This window comes from Alosa pseudoharengus, unplaced genomic scaffold (genome assembly GCF_046254945.1).
Source record: "Alosa pseudoharengus isolate Yale_2024_CS ecotype anadromous, Long Island Sound unplaced genomic scaffold, YU_APseudo_1.1 YU_APseudo_1.1_scf_7, whole genome shotgun sequence".
Classification (NCBI taxonomy): Eukaryota; Metazoa; Chordata; class Actinopteri; order Clupeiformes; family Clupeidae; genus Alosa; species Alosa pseudoharengus.
In genome coordinates, this window is record NW_027468859.1 from 17425145 (window position 1) to 17440607 (window position 15463).

General features: G+C 41.9%; 2 protein-coding genes across 11 annotated transcripts in view; one reads left to right on the forward strand and one right to left on the reverse strand.

Moving 5' to 3' along the window:
- The window catches only part of LOC143110143 (protein 4.1-like), an 81275-nt gene extending 79384 nt beyond the window's left edge, over positions 1-1891 (reverse strand). For 3 of the 7 annotated variants that reach the window (XM_076272993.1, XM_076272992.1, XM_076272989.1), the window contains exon 1: positions 341-503. The gene's annotated coding sequence lies outside the window, so the exon portion shown is untranslated. Of the gene's footprint in view, positions 1-335; positions 505-1635 lie in introns of those variants that run through there. The other 4 variants (XM_076272991.1, XM_076272994.1, XM_076272990.1 and 1 more) reach the window with 4 other exon arrangements.
- Positions 1892-4888: 2997 nt separating this feature from the next.
- akap7 (A-kinase anchoring protein 7) overlaps positions 4889-15463 on the forward strand; it is a 36994-nt gene continuing 26419 nt past the window's right edge. For 3 of the 4 annotated variants that reach the window (XM_076272998.1, XM_076272996.1, XM_076272997.1), the window contains exons 1-7: positions 4889-5685; positions 6166-6300; positions 7370-7515; positions 8541-8677; positions 10256-10416; positions 11576-11688; positions 13394-13541. In XM_076272998.1, coding sequence (XP_076129113.1) covers positions 5358-5685; positions 6166-6300; positions 7370-7515; positions 8541-8677; positions 10256-10416; positions 11576-11688; positions 13394-13541 — 1168 coding nt within the window. In that variant the 5' untranslated portion in view covers positions 4889-5357. The remainder of the gene's footprint in view (positions 5686-6165; positions 6301-7369; positions 7516-8540; positions 8678-10255; positions 10417-11575; positions 11689-13393; positions 13542-15463) is intronic. The other variant, XM_076272999.1, reaches the window with a different exon arrangement.

Below are 15463 nucleotides of genomic sequence, written 5' to 3' on the forward strand. Positions count from 1 at the left end.
ATAAAATTGTACCTTAAATGGATTAGTCACATTTAACAGGCGCTACACACTGGCATTATGTCTTTATGCAAATACCCACATGGATGCGTAGAAGCAACATCTCAATGATTGAGACAACGTAGCTTCTCAACAAACATTAGTTCAGCTGCATAGACATGCTAGCACGCCATGAAGCCAACTTCAATGATATAGCATCAGCTTTAGCACATCACAAAATAAATCTGCCCACTCACACACACCTTTTTCTGATACTGTTCGGTTTCTTTCTGATAAACATGCCCGGAGGACCCAGATTGATTGAAAGCAACGAAACGCGCACAAATGAGTTTACTTACTGTACCTGCTGTTGTTAAAGAAGTTGAGAAGCTAACACTTTACAGGCTGTTTTCTTGAAGTGAGCTCCAAACTACCCCTCAGATTTAAAATTGAAATTCCCAGACCAAATTCTATCTGGGAGAAAAGCCAACGTAAGTTACTTGAATATTACACACCCTCCCCCTCACTAAAAACAGTGGCATACACTCTTTCGATTTGATTGGTCCGAGTGTATCATTGAGCTGAAAGCTGACAATGGTACTGGTTCGGTTTTATGCCTGTAAAAACACGCCTGTTTCATTGGTTGCCTCTAGAATGCAAGTTGAAGACCGTTCACAAAATATTTTCGATTTGCAGTGAAATGTCGCCCACTATTGGAATCCTTTTGAAATGCAGCATTCTTTCGAATAGGGTGGAGATCTGACCTACAGTAACTAGACTAAATGTTTTCTCCTGTTGAAAGGTAGTCATTATAACTTAAACAATGATACAATTCCATAGCAATGAGTATACAAAATTGTCACTGTCATGTTATTATTGCCATCTTTGTTGCACTATATATCGAATTAACCCATGTTCATTGACACATTCTAAACATGATCTCAGTAACTTACAGGCCTGAATAGCCTATATGTTATGGTGTAATTTTGAACCAAACTTGTAACTGGACACATAACGAGTCTGACAGAAATTAAGATGTGTTCTACAAAAAAACTCAAACAAATGCCACACAAAGCAATGTCATCTGCCAAGACATTCGTAAGCTCAGCAAAGCAAAACACATACTGTACACAACGCAACATGCAGTTATAAGTGTCATTCTACATCATCTATCCATTATGTACAATATATTTAACCAGTGCTCTCCACTTTGTGTTTCATGTAAGGGTGTTTTTTGGATTAAAGCATGGATTACCTTAAACATTTTTTCAAAGAAATTCTTTAGTAAACTTGTTTCTTTCAATGTCCTACTTAGTCACACAAATGTTTCACTTTCCAGAGTATGCAGCTTACTACTTCCCCATTAAATAGAACAAATACTCTAATGTGGCACGACCTTAACATAAATGAGGATGTTCAAGGCCTTACTAATCAAAAGTTCAATGTCCCCACATGAATATGTGTAAAGTTAAAAGACAAGTCAAGAAAGCTCATCACTTGAGAGTAAAGTAGTGGTAATATAAGTAGTTCTAAATGTACAGTCAGTAAAAAAGTACAGTAAAAAAAAACATCACTGAAAACAGATGAGAATGATCTGATCTGATAGTCTCAGAAAAGAAGATGAAACATCTTGGCAACATAGGATCTTAAACAACTCACCACACGATATGCAGGATTCCAGGTATAGCACCGACCCGATTCATGTCAGCAAGGTGGAAAAACAAAGGGAACAAAGGAATTAATTAGACATGTCACTTTACAATTGAACACTGAAAAATTATTATCATTTCCACTGATGATTATTGGTCACCATCCAAATACTTAGTCAAAACATCAAAGTATTCATTACCTCACTTTCTTGACACTAGACTCAAACCAAAACATTAAAAACTCAAACAATGAAATTCCCACAAACTTGATTAGCATCATTTGTGTAATGAATTTACACAACTACTAATATTCCTCACAAAACCCCATCTCCGGCTTGTTTCTTGTCAAATCCCAGAGCATGGCTACACAGATTTCGGAAGGGATTAGCCGAAAGAATTATCGCAATCCACCATCTGGCTCGCAGATATCAAACAGAATAAAACAAGAGCATTAAATAGATGACAGTGTCCTACCCTTTTTGCCTGTCGAGGAGGCAGTTGAAAATGCATCACCTGTGTGGAAGGAGCTAGGGTATCAGGCAGGGGTACAGAGGAACTGTGCCTAGGGGCGGGGATAAAAATAGGCCTGCTCTCACTCCCCTTAATTGCTGATTACCGAAGGAGGGTGAAGTTAAAGGTAACGGCGTGGATTAGCGCCAAGGAAGGCGACGCGGTGACTGTCGTGCACTTAAATCCCCTTGATGTTCACATGGGATTGACTTGGAGCCTTGGAATGCTGTCATTTTCTTTCTATACTTAAAAGTGCTTGAAGGGGCTAATGGCGGGAAGTTCTCAACAAACACTTAGGATCATGAGAGTTATGTATGAGCAGCACTCAGATTTCTCTGACAGGTTGCATTGCGAGCAGAATGATGGATGTCTCACGTATTGGCTATGTGGGCCACTGTGTGAACGACTGTCCCAGGTGAATATAATCCTGGATGTGACAATCTGCCTCTTGACAGTGGACATGCAAATTCTCCTCAACTGTTTGCGTGACTGCTACCGAGTCATTATGTTATCAGGAGGATCTCTAATGGGACTTCATTCAACTGACCAAACGACAATACTGTATTCTGTAATGCTAATCAAGAGTACTAGAAAACTGAAAAATTGTATGTATCATTGATCTTAGAACTTTGCAAGCTAATCAATGACAAGATATTTAGAAAGGACCCAAACTTACATTTCTACCAAAACAAACAGAGGGTTTTTATGTAAGACATATCAAATATCATTCATCATTCTAGCATTTGTAAAGCTAGAAGTCACATGAAACCACTGCCCCAAAGGCAAGCCTCTCATTACTGTATATCGACATTGTTTTCATGGGTACCTCCCTGACGGGCAAAATATTTATTAGCCAGACACACTATGTAACATAACCTTGAGAAGCAAATAAAAGGTGAGACTCACCTGAGACAGGCACACTGTGGTGACGCGGACAACTTTTAGTTTATGTCTGTATAGGAAGCTGGAGGTGGCCGAACTGGTCGTGCTTATACACACTTGTTCCTTTTTCCTCGCCAGCAGGCCTCTCCTCCTGAAGTCTGAAAGCATATCCGTGGGTGTAAGATTACAAAACACAAACAAAGGCGTTCCCGGTAGAGAGCAGGTATTGAGACCACATTTCAGGACGTTGTCTGTGTTAATCTGACGAGGACAGAACGATCAAATTTATTGTTCCTCTCTTACAATACTGACTTAAAAACAGGATTCATTTTCAAATAATGTAAATGAAGACACTGGTACACATATGGATAACACGACAATCCTATCTTGTCAATGGCTTAAGTTACACAAGTTGTGCTACAAACAATTTGAATTTATTCATACGCATACATTACACACGAGAGATTACTTTTAACTAGCTTTGCATCACAGTACAGATGTATGTTCTTACTGCATATGTTATTCATTTATCAATAATGCATAATTAGGACTTTTTTGTTGCAATGTTCTGACAGACATTTGATCCTATCCCATTAGTATTGTAGGATTCTCTGGTTGTTGCGTTGTGTTTTAGTTCTAATGGTTGTATTGAAGATGGTCAATAAAGCTTGACGGCGGGATCAGGATCGGCGATTAGATGATGATTTATTGTAGATGGTACAATAATGAATAACAGAACACAGGCTAAGTCTCGAACAGTAAAACTGTGGAGAGTCTAACAGTTGTGGTTGTTGTTAGAAGCGGCGGCTGAGCCTTCCGACAGAAGATGCTCCTTGGTCGCTTCCTCAATCCGTCTCCAAGACAAAACCTAAGACAAAGCCTGTTATACTAAAACATACAAACGTCAATCATGCCAACGTGGCAGGTGACAACCAGTGCACAAAACCCGGCCCTGGCCAGATGGAGATACTAGCCCGAATAGGCAGACATGCTGTCTCCTTCGGCCCATGTTATCACTGATGTTCCTCGGATGTTCCTAAACATTGGCCTGTATGACCTTCCTGCTGGTACACAGGCCTAAGGCACAGTTATGTACAATAATATGGACCTCTCCCTGTTGTATACTATACACAGAAGTAACATATGAACACATCAGAATACAGTAAGAATACCCCAGAATTCTACAGTATGAATCCCAAATCTAGGTAAACATACAGTCTGTTTAGGCTACATGTTTGAATAACTTCACCGAAGCTGATAACTCTATTCATTTCTAAAAGGCCAGCATTTTTGTTTTGCTGGCCAAAGGGTAAGTGATTGTGTGTGAGAGAGAGAGAGAGAGAGAGAGAGAGAGAGAGAGAGAGAAAGAGAGAGACCAGCTTTGTTAAGGTTCTAAGAGCAGAAACACATATTCGTATTCTGATAAAAGACTAGCCTATATAGCCTAGACTACTACTACACAAACACAACATTGCCTATGGTCTTCCGACGGCCCTCTGCTCACTGTAGCCTACTGTAGGCTACTGGGCATTTCCACTACAGGAACTCGTATCACACAGACTATGCAAATTTATCTTTTGTAATCAGAGCACAATATGCTATAATTTACTGTCCATGGCGTTACAACAATGCTTTCAAGACTGTTCAACTTGAGAAATGTAGACTTTGAACACATTACCAATGAGTGACCGATTCCGATGCCCTGCCTACGACACAAGACAACAACCTCCCACAGAATTGAACTTTCGTTTTCAATTCGTGCTCATTGGCCCTACGCTGCACCCGTACTTCAAGTATGTTTACAGTGTAGCAATGGGTTGTGACATGCTACTTGCATGTTAGCATGAGTACATGAGGATGAAGGAATTATGCACCCTCCACTCAGTAGTTAATCTATAAATATATATGTTTTAAACACGTCACAGTCTGTCAGTTGCTACGCAAGACATACCAGTAACACAAAAAAACAATATTGTACGAAGGATGGAGAGGAATGCAGATGGAAATGTAAAATTGTATGCCATTTCTGATTGACTTAAGTTAGGTCTTCTCAGGCTACAACAGGTGCTAGGTAATGCTAGCATAGTTAGCTGGCTGGCTTGCATACAAGTCGAAGTGAACGGTTGCAAACGAAGTGACAGCTGGGGCAATTTACTATGGATCAAAGCGGTTGTAGTTTTAAACTTACATTTTAGTTTTAACATCGTTTTAACCATAGTCGATAGTTCTGAATGATTTCAATCCATTACTTTGCAGCAAGTCTGCTGCTGCATACGACCATCTTTTTGTGTTGGCTAACCTTAATGGCTAGCTATCTAGCTAAGTTAACTTAAGTTTGACATGTTTGGACGGCACGTATTTGAAACGCTGACCAAGCTTATCACTCTCAGGGGCGTGCATTTTCCTGCGTCCGCAAATGTCCGATTACTGGTTTGCTCTAAAGAGAAATTATTTCAGCTAACTCGAGCAAGCTCTTGCAACATCTTGCCAAGTAAGCTAAATTATATGGACATGCAACCTCCTGGCGGCCTCGAAGTCGCCTCTCTTCTTGAGGTCGATATTCCCATGGAGCATGATAGTCATGAGTTATCATCTGCAACAGTTGCAAGTTTTGATACAGTCCCTGCAGAGAAAGCTTCAAGTTCTGTGAAAGGAGACGTCAGCCCTGGTGAGACCCTCGTGCTCTCTTTGTAGTCTGTAGTCTGCCTAAATATTGAACCGTCAGACCATGTTCAATGGCTCACAGAGTTATTATTAAGATTTACTGGCATGTCATAGTATAAGTTAAAGTATGCTTCATTTATCTTTACTGTCAAGTTTTCACTTTAGGTTCAGTTAATAAATCAATTTGTTATAATAGATACAGTGTGTGTCTGTGTGAGTATAAGTGAGTGTGTGAGCGAAAAATGCCTTGGGTTACAGGAATCTGTATCACAGACATGTGGTTTTTCAGCCTGCTTTTCAAAACACCATGATCGATCAACTGTTTGCACACAAACAGGCCCATTATACTATTGTTGTGTTCTAGGTTGGTGCATCTTCCCTGAGATGAACATTTGTCTGTGCACTGTTCTCTGTATCATTTTGTTACTTGCTGGACATCTCCCTAATTCTTTTGCATTTCCTTTTGTTTTGTGCATGATAAAAGAAAAGGCAAAGAGAGCGAAAAAGAAAGCTAAGAAGCCTCGCGGTCGTAAGAAGCAGCCAAAGATATCAGAGTGCACTGATGACCTCATGGCAGAACTACCTTTTGCTGGCACGAAAGTGTGGAAAGACCTTGAATGTGAGTGACTACTTGACCTTTAAACATTTGTGTTTTTCCCCTGACTTGCTATGACTGCCTCATCTGTTCTGTTTCAGCACTACATCATCAGGTTTGTTTTCAGAGCAACTTTACGGTTTTAAAAAATCTATGCTGGCACCATTATAATACAAATTTATTAGTATGACATACTACAGTCATTTCTAGATAAAGTTGCATATGATGATTATACATTATAATGCATTTGTGAAACTGTCATCCTATGCCTTTTTGACCACATAGAAGGTTCCTGCATTTAAGCTGAATGTAAAGCTATCTGAGTTTAAAACAACATTTGGATACTAGGATAACAATTTTAAACTACAACTACAATTAATGGCAACATACCTCAAAAAGGTTGAGCAATCCAAATGTTTCCAATGGCACAGCCAGTTCTTTCTGTGCAGCGTTGTCCACAGAGTTAACTTGCCCTTTGTCAAGACGGAACATAAATTTGACTTTGGGCTGTACCACCGGCTCCAGTTAATTTAGTGACAAGGGACTGTGTGCAAGGCTTTGCAGTGGTTGCCACGGTTGCCAAGTGATGCGAGGATCTTCCTAGCACCGCAGCTGCTGTCACATTCAAACTGTAGCCAGCTGTCGGACTTTCATGAATAATGCACGCCTTGTTTTGCATGCAAACTTCACAATGCACAGGCCCTCATACCGCCCATGAATACTGGCTCATGCATTTGTGAAAGAAGAGAACATGCAAAACCAGTCCGTGTATGTCAGAGCGCCTTGAACTCCTCAACACAGTACATTGGTGCTGACATGTCAGCTGATTGTTATGCATTTTCTATTACATGCATGTAACGTGTGCTTGATGAATGTCAATGAATTATGGGTTGATTGTTGATTTACCCCCCCCCCCCCTTGATGTTAGTTACACTATGTTATGTCTAGTATTGGTCTTGATGGGTTGCTGTTTTAGTGTAGTCATTGTGTAGTGAAACTAAGTGAACTCAGCCTTTAATTAGTTCCATAATGTCTCACCTTGAAAGTTGTAACAAAGACGGTATCAGAAGGTGTGCTTGCCTGTGCGTTCCAGTTACAAGCTCAGAGCGACTGAAGAAAAAACGGAAAATTGGTGAAAGTGGAGAGAGCGAGGAGGATGGAGACAAGAAAAAAAAGAAGAAGAAAAAGGAGTCTCACCGTCCAAATTACTTTGTCTCGATTCCAATCACTAACCCACAGGTACCTGCTCATTTTATTCTGCTTATTTCATATCCTGCCATTATTTGTAATATTACTTATGACTGCGACTGCGGTGCTGAGAAACAACATGGTATTTATAGTATACTTTAATACATTTTAGTGAACTTACATCTCTCAGGCGCTGGTTTTACAGGAATAAGAGGGACGGAGATCAGCCTAATGGGGTGTGACGGGGTTCCATAGACATCTTAAATGAGTAAATCAGACCATGATTTTGGTTAAATAAAAGGGTTGATTAATGATTTACTAGGAAAAAGATAAAGTGAATATATAAATAGTAGTAATCACAGTGTTTACAGATTCTTGATTGGTTAAACAGATGCGAATAATCAGAAGTCAACACAATAAGGCTATTAGGCTAATATCCAAAATCAACCCTGGAAAAACCCAATATAATGGTGGGTAGGGCCCACACATACACATACACACACACACATACACTCAGTCACGATCAACACAGCGATGCAATTACAGTGTTCAATGCACCACTTTATCTTAGGAGTCAGGCATGAAAGATATTAGTACTTTTCTTCTAGGACTTAAAGCCATTATCTAGTTTGTTGCCTGTGCCAAGCTCAGCCTATCAAACTTCACTGAATTCTATAAATGATTGATAAAATTTCAGTGTGAAGGTTATGAGAATTGATATGTGGAAGTGATGGGTTTTCCGAAATCAAGTCTCCCACATTAAAATATTACTGTCACCACCGTAAGCATACCCTGGGACTTTGTAGCTGTTAAAAGGATCATTTGGCTCTGTACGGCTATAAAATTACTTGTTTAAGTTGTGGCCTTCATGCAGATTTAGCTAGTATAAAGTAATAATGAAAATAATCTAATTCTGATGAGTCATCTTCATCTGTTGGCACTTGGTGAGTTGACATGGAACGACCAAACTGTAACGATATTTTGGTTAATGGGGAACCAAGGAAACCCATTCCATCTGCCAGAAACCTGTCCCATCTGAAGACATCTGACCGTGTGTGTGTGTGTGTGTGGGTCAGATTAAGGCAGAGGTGGAGGCAGTCCAGGCGGCGGTAATCCGGAGAGACCCTCGGCTGAGCCGTGCGCTCATCCCCACCGGCAGCCTGCATATCACGCTGCTGGTGACCCACTTGGGCAGCCAGGAGCAAGTCGACTCGTGAGTGCCACCTCCTCCTCTTCGCATGCATGCTCTCTCTCACACACACACACACACACACGCGCGCACACGCACACACACGCACACACACTGACGCTGTGGACACACACATGAAGACACTTCCACTTGTGCACATGCTGCCTCTATTTCTCACATGCACTCATAAATGGACACACACACACACACACACACACACACACACACACACACACACACATATATAAACAGTCCCTCATGCATGCAGACTCTCTCCGATTCGCACGCATGCACGCACGCAGAGCTCCTCCTTCACTGGGTGTGAGATCTGGAGTGGACTGTCTGAAAGGCACCTCTTTGTTCATTCTGTTTGCAGAGCTATAGTCCCCCCCAGAATTATTGGCACCTTTTTTGTCACCTTTGCTAAAGTTGACAAAAAAGAGGAATTTAAAATCATCTTTTGGAAAGTCATCTTAATGCCTTAAGTAAAAAAATGAGGAAATATCCAACCTTTAAGGACACCAATTTTCTTTGTGAAGGAATGATGTATCATAAATAAATAAATGTTATTCCTTAAAATACCCTTCACCATACCTAGAGATTGGCATGGTTTTATTTTTATGCTCATTGAGCTCAATTCAAATCAAACCAGCTAATAGGCTAACTGAAATAAAACCATGCCAATCTCTAGGTATGGTGAAGGGTATGTGATGATGTGGGGCTATTTTAATTCCAAAGACCAAGGGAACTTTATCAGGATGCATAGTACCCTAGATCCATGACTCTATGGGAATAACATAGGGGTGCTTATGACCCCTGTATTTTATGGAAGAACATTTATTTATTTATGATACATTATTCATTCACAAAGAAAATCAGTGTCCTTAAAGGTTGGATAGTTCCTCATTTTTTTACTTAAGGCATTAAGATAAATTTCCAAAAGATGATTTTATATTCCTCTTTTTAGTCAACTTTAGCAGAGGTGCCAATAATTCTGGAGGGTACTATTTGTTTTTCTAACACTAGGCTTGCCATAGCTGTTTTCTATTCTTGTTGCGTCTAAATTATGTTTGTTTGTTTTGTTTGTGACCTCTCAAATTGACAGAAATCAAGCAGCAAGCAGAGTAGCTGCAATTGAAAGTAAATGTTGTCTCCTTTTGCTCCAAAGCAATCAGCAAGGAGCCCGCTATTATTCTTAAGAGCCTCCTTAAAGGTGGTCAAGCACCACAGAACTGTGTTGTGGTTACAGAGCTGAGTGGGTCTATTTGAGTTTGTTAGTGGGATTTTTGTATTCAGCCATTTCTTTGCATAAATGTGTGTCTTTCTGTGCATAGCCTGTGTTTTATGTAGATGTTCACAGTCTAGTGACTGTGTTTGATTTTTGTGTTACTGAATGTATTTTATTTGCGTTTTCAAAATGCATTTTCAAAAAAACATCTTTTAAGTGTGTGTGTGTGTGTGTGTGTGTGTTAGTAGTGTGTGCTTCTGCAGATGTGTGTGTGGGTGTGTGTGTGTTGAGGTTGCCCGAGGGCGTGTTTTAGCAGGATTAAGCATATGGAGCTGATCTGTGTGTGTGTGTGTGTGTGTGTGTGAGACTTGCAGGGCCGCATGTGCTCTGGACCACAGCAGGCAGAGCGTGTTGGAGCTGCTGGAGGGCCGGGAGCTGGTGCTGCCTTTCTCTGGCGTGACCAGCTTCAAGAACGAGGTGGTGTTCGTCCAGCTCGCAGAGGGGGAGCACGTTGACAAGCTGACAGAAATTGCAGGTAAATGCTCTTCTCCAGAACCTCACCTGTGTGTGTGTGTGTGTGTGTGTGTGTGTGTGTGTGTGTGTGTGTGTGTGTGTGTGTGTGTGTGTGTGTGTGTGTGTGTGTGTGTGTGTGTGTGTGTGTGTGTGTGTGTGTGTGTGTGTGTGTGTGTGTGTGTGTGTGTGTGTGTGTGAGAGAGAGTATGAGAGAGAGTGTAAAGAAGAGAGAGACCGAGAGAGAGAATTCTGACAAACTGTTAAACTTTACCTCTTCTCTATCCTTCCATTCATTCATTCCTTCAATACATCCATCTGTTTTTCTATCCATCCAGCAAATAAACTTAGTAGAGTTAATAGTACACTCTCAAAACAAATGTGTAGATAGGGACAACACATTAGTTTTAAGAGTCTAGCTTTCTTAACTAGTAGATATTTTCCAGGTCATGTCTCAGACCATTGTGTGTCATTTTATTTTGAATCTGTGTGTGTGTGTGTGTGATTGTATGTACAGTATGTCTACGGGTGTCTGAGTGAGTGTATGTGTGTGTGTTTAAGATGAATTGAGAGAGTTAGCTTGATGTGGCACTAAATCGAAGCTTCCTTGCAGATGCGTGGCTATTTTTGCCCAGCTCATTTATTTTGTATGACACGCGCCCGGTGTTGTGTCTGAAGGCGCGTCTGCGGCTCCTTAAAAGCTAGGGGGAGCAGAGCAGGGATGAGGCTAGCACCTTTTACTGCTAATGTCCACACATGGCCCATCCCATCCCATCTTATTTTACCCAGTCCTCAACCCCCTCCCCTTCCCTGAAGCCTCTCCCTCTTCCTCCTCCTCCTCTTCCTCCCCCACCTCTCCGCTCATTGATTATCTGCTCATCTTACTGGGGATAGAGTAGCTGACTCGGTCCCCTGTGCAAGTGGAGCAGGCGATGTCCTCCTGCCTCGCTCTGTGTGTCTATCCCCTCTCTCTCTCTCTCTCTCTTTCCCCCCTCCCTCCCTCTCTCTCTCCCTCCCTATCTCCCCCTCTCCCTCCCTCCTTCGCTTTGTTTTGTTTTCTTCTCTGCCGTCTCGTCCTGCGCTCCTGTTTATCTTCCTCTCACACGTTTCTTCTTTGGGTTCTCGCTCGCTCTCTCTCTCTCTCTCTCTCTCTCTCTCTCTCTCTCTCTCTCTCTCTCCGTCAGAGGCGGTGAGGCGGACGTTTGTGGAGCGTGGCATCGCTGTGACGGACGACAAAGCCTTCAAACCTCACCTGACCTTCATGAAGCTCTCCCGGGCACCCAAACTCAGGAGTCAGGTAATCTAAAGGGGCTCGCTGACACCCCCCTCCCCCTCTCCTCCCAACCCACCACCCTCCTCCCCTCTCCCACAACACCATCCGCCAAGTCACCAGGCACAGTGCCTACATGTGCACTAGGAATTAGGAAGTAGACGGAAGGCGTGCAAATTTGACTGGGATGCAGATTTTGGGCTGAGTCATCTCTGAATGCTAGAGTGCTAAAATGCCATGCTTTGGATCCTGGTAAAGGGCTCAGAGTGTATAATTAAATGAGACCCTCACTCTCTCTGGCATTGATTGAGTTTGCCTTTCTTGATTCACTTTGCTTTTGCTCCCTTGGTGTAACACTGCATTTATCTTCCATGCTTGTACTGGCCATTTTTCGTGTGTGTGTGTGTTATTGCTTTTTTTTTTAAGCAGAAAAAAATAGTGTGTGTGTTATTATGCAATATAATTTCCGTGCTTTGCATCATCCATGTGACTGGTGCCCTTAGCACTTAACATGTTTGGCGTGGGTGGAAGAACACCGAGAAAAAAAAAACATAATCTGACACGATTTAAAAAGTCTTTCCCAATGAAATTAGAGAGGGATCTTTAGCAGTTTAAGCTCCTGGTTTAGTGAGATGCCACCTGCATGCATACTTTTGCCAAATGGAGCAATCTGTTCAGAAGCACCCAGAAACAGTGTGTACCCGGGGGTTGGTTGAGGCTGTTTCACGTCCAATCAGTCTCACTGTCCTTACGCACCAGGACAGCCACTGTCCCCTCATCCAGCAAACTGTACACCGCCAGACTCACCTCAGCCGCAAAGAGAGTTGTATTTTTAGAGAAGCCGTTCGCCACTTTCTTAGTGAAGTTTTTCCTGTCCGGACAGAGAGATAAGGTCAAGAGGAGAGGACCGGAACGAGAGATGGGGCTGAGGGACAGAGGAGAGGACAGAAGGAAGGGTTGAACAGAGAGAGCGAGCGAGCGAGAGAGAGGGGCCGACTTGGAATCTTTTCCACTGGGACGTTGATGACTCCCTTCCTGTTGTAAGGGTTATCAAAGACCAACAGACAGCAGTAGCCCCTGTCTGTACACACTGTTCCTCTGCGTTGTGCTTTTTTGTGTGTGTGTGTGTGTGTGTTTGTTTGTTAGGACTGTGGACATTTTGTCTTGTTTTTGAATGCAGGTTGGTGGGTGTGTGTGTGTGTGTGTGTGTGTGTGTTTTAGTACTTCAAGTGAATAGTTAGTGTGAGTATTTAATACAGGTGTGTTAATGACTGTGTGTGTGTGTTTGTGTGTGTGTGTGTTTGTGTGTGTGTGTGTGTGTGTGTGTGTGTGTGTGTGTGTGTGTGTGTGTGTGTGTGTGTGTGTTTTAGTACTTCAAGTGAATAGTTAGTGTGAGTATTTAATACAGGTGTGTTAATGACTGTGTGTGTGTGTTTGTGTGTGTGTGTGTTTGTGTGTGTGTGTGTGTGTGTGTGTGTGTGTGTGTGTGTGTGTGTGTGTGTGTGTGTGTGTGTGTGTGTGTGTGTGTGTGTGTGTGTGTGTGTGTGTGTGTGTGTGTGTGTGTGTGTGTGTGTGTGTGTGTGTGTGTGTGTGTGTGTGTGTGTGTGTGTGTGTGTTGTGCGTGCGCACGCACGCATGTGTACAGGGTGTGGATGTGGACATGTGCGGATGTGAGATAACTTACTTACTTGCTGATCTAAAGACATCTCCTCGCTGGCTTGCGTTCCACCAGGGCATTAAGAAGCTGGACCCGGAGCTGTACACCGAGTTCTCTCAACAGCGATTTGGGGACGAAACCTTGTCCCGCTTAGACCTGTGCTCCATGCTGAAGAAGAAGAGCCCCGATGGCTACTTCCACCGCGAGAAGTCCGTCAGCTTCGGTGAGTCCACCCCGCCGGCATGCGCTTACAGGGGGGCCACACCGGGCGTTCTGTTCGCCTTGCGTCTGCTGTGGCAATTGGCTTCCGCTATGAATGGAACTGGCTACACCAGACATGATAGCGCTGCGTACATTCGAAGAAAATAGACCAGTCTTCCAAAATTGTTTTTACGCATCGCCCCCCTGTTGCTTTCTGTGGCGTGAGGTAGGAAATTGATCAGAGTTTGGTGTGGTTGCTTCTGTGTGCTCAAGTTTGTCACTGATATTAAATTAATGCTTTTTACCTGTTTTAATACTGGTGAATTCAAATTGGGTTTGGATATTCAATTGGATATTTTGTAGATTTCTGATAGTAGGTATGAAATAGTGTGATATGTAAAATTCAAGAATTAATAAATACATATTAGTGTGTGTGTGTGTGTGTGTATATATATATATATACACATATCTAATACCAACAGCTTTGTTATCAGTTTATGCAGTACAAACATTTGGTCGAAGTCTTCACTCAGGGACGTCAATTGCACAACTAATGTGCTGAAAGATGTCATGTTGCCTGATGATTTGCTGCTTGTTTGGATGTACTGCTTTTTATGACCACTGACGGGCAGCAAAATGGTCATTTTTTTGTAACACGTGGACTACAGATGACCTCCCCTGATGTGGCCAACAGCTGTCATCTCAGTCTGCATGCTCATAGCCAGGCATTCCCATTTGCCAGCTGAGCTCTGGGTTTAGAGCTGTTGTGAACTCTGTGAAGCCAGCGGCCTCAAAATCACACTCTCATTCACTCACCATCGTTTAGCCTGATGCGGCTCTGCTTCCTTATTCTGCTGATCAGAGATCAGCTCTCCTTATTGCTAATGTTAAGATACAGTGCCTATAAAAAGTCTTCAGCCCCATGCTCAAGTTGACTAAAAAGAGGAATAAAAAAAATCATGGGAATTCAACATGGGTTTAACATAGGGGTATGAATACTTATGCACCCTGTATTTTAATGAAGAACATTTATTTATTTACGATACATTATTCATTCACAAAGAAAATTGGTGATTTTTTTTTTTATTCCTCTTTTCAGTCAACTTTAGCATGGGGCTAAATACTTTTTTATAGGCACTGTACCACATGCTTGCATAATGTCACTATCTGGGTGGACACCATCATTAAATGTGTCCGGTATCTGATATGGGTCGTTGTCTGAAGACTGCTGCAAAGTCCTGATAGGCAATTCCCCCACTCGGCGGCCATTTTTGTAACGTGCCTCAGTCAGTTATTTTGGGTTGATAATTTTCTATTCAAGTGAACAATGTTGGGCAAGTTACTTCAAAAGTGTAATGCATTATTTATTACTTGTTACTGTCATCTCAAAGTAATTTGTTACATTACAATATTACTGTCTTTGAATTGTAAGGCATTACACTATGTTTACATTTTCTTTCACCAAAATAACAGGAAATATGGATTTGGTGTTCTCAATAGATCTTCATGTGTTCAATGCAGCTCATTACACGGCAGGAGGTGATGTGGTATGGCATAATGACTGAGCTAGGCTTAAGGCTAACAAAAGAACAATATAATGGTTGCAGTAATGGCTCATGGGACAATGTAGGTAGGCCCCAAAGGCCAAAGGTCACTCACAACTTAATATAGTAAAATATAGCCATAGTGAAATTGTATGTTGACTTTAAATGGTTCTCATCATTGCTGGTTGCCTTTCCTTCCACTTACAGTGGTGTAGACTTAATGCAAATAGTTTGAGAATAATGGCTACGATCTTTGTCTGTAAAAGCAACATTTTAGTTATTCTCACTGCTTGAAATGAGAAGTATAGCCTAAGCATGTTAGATCTGTTGCATGAATGGCAGAGATAACTCAAATTCCGTTTCTACAGTCATCTAAACAAGGCAATCAAATTCCAGGACC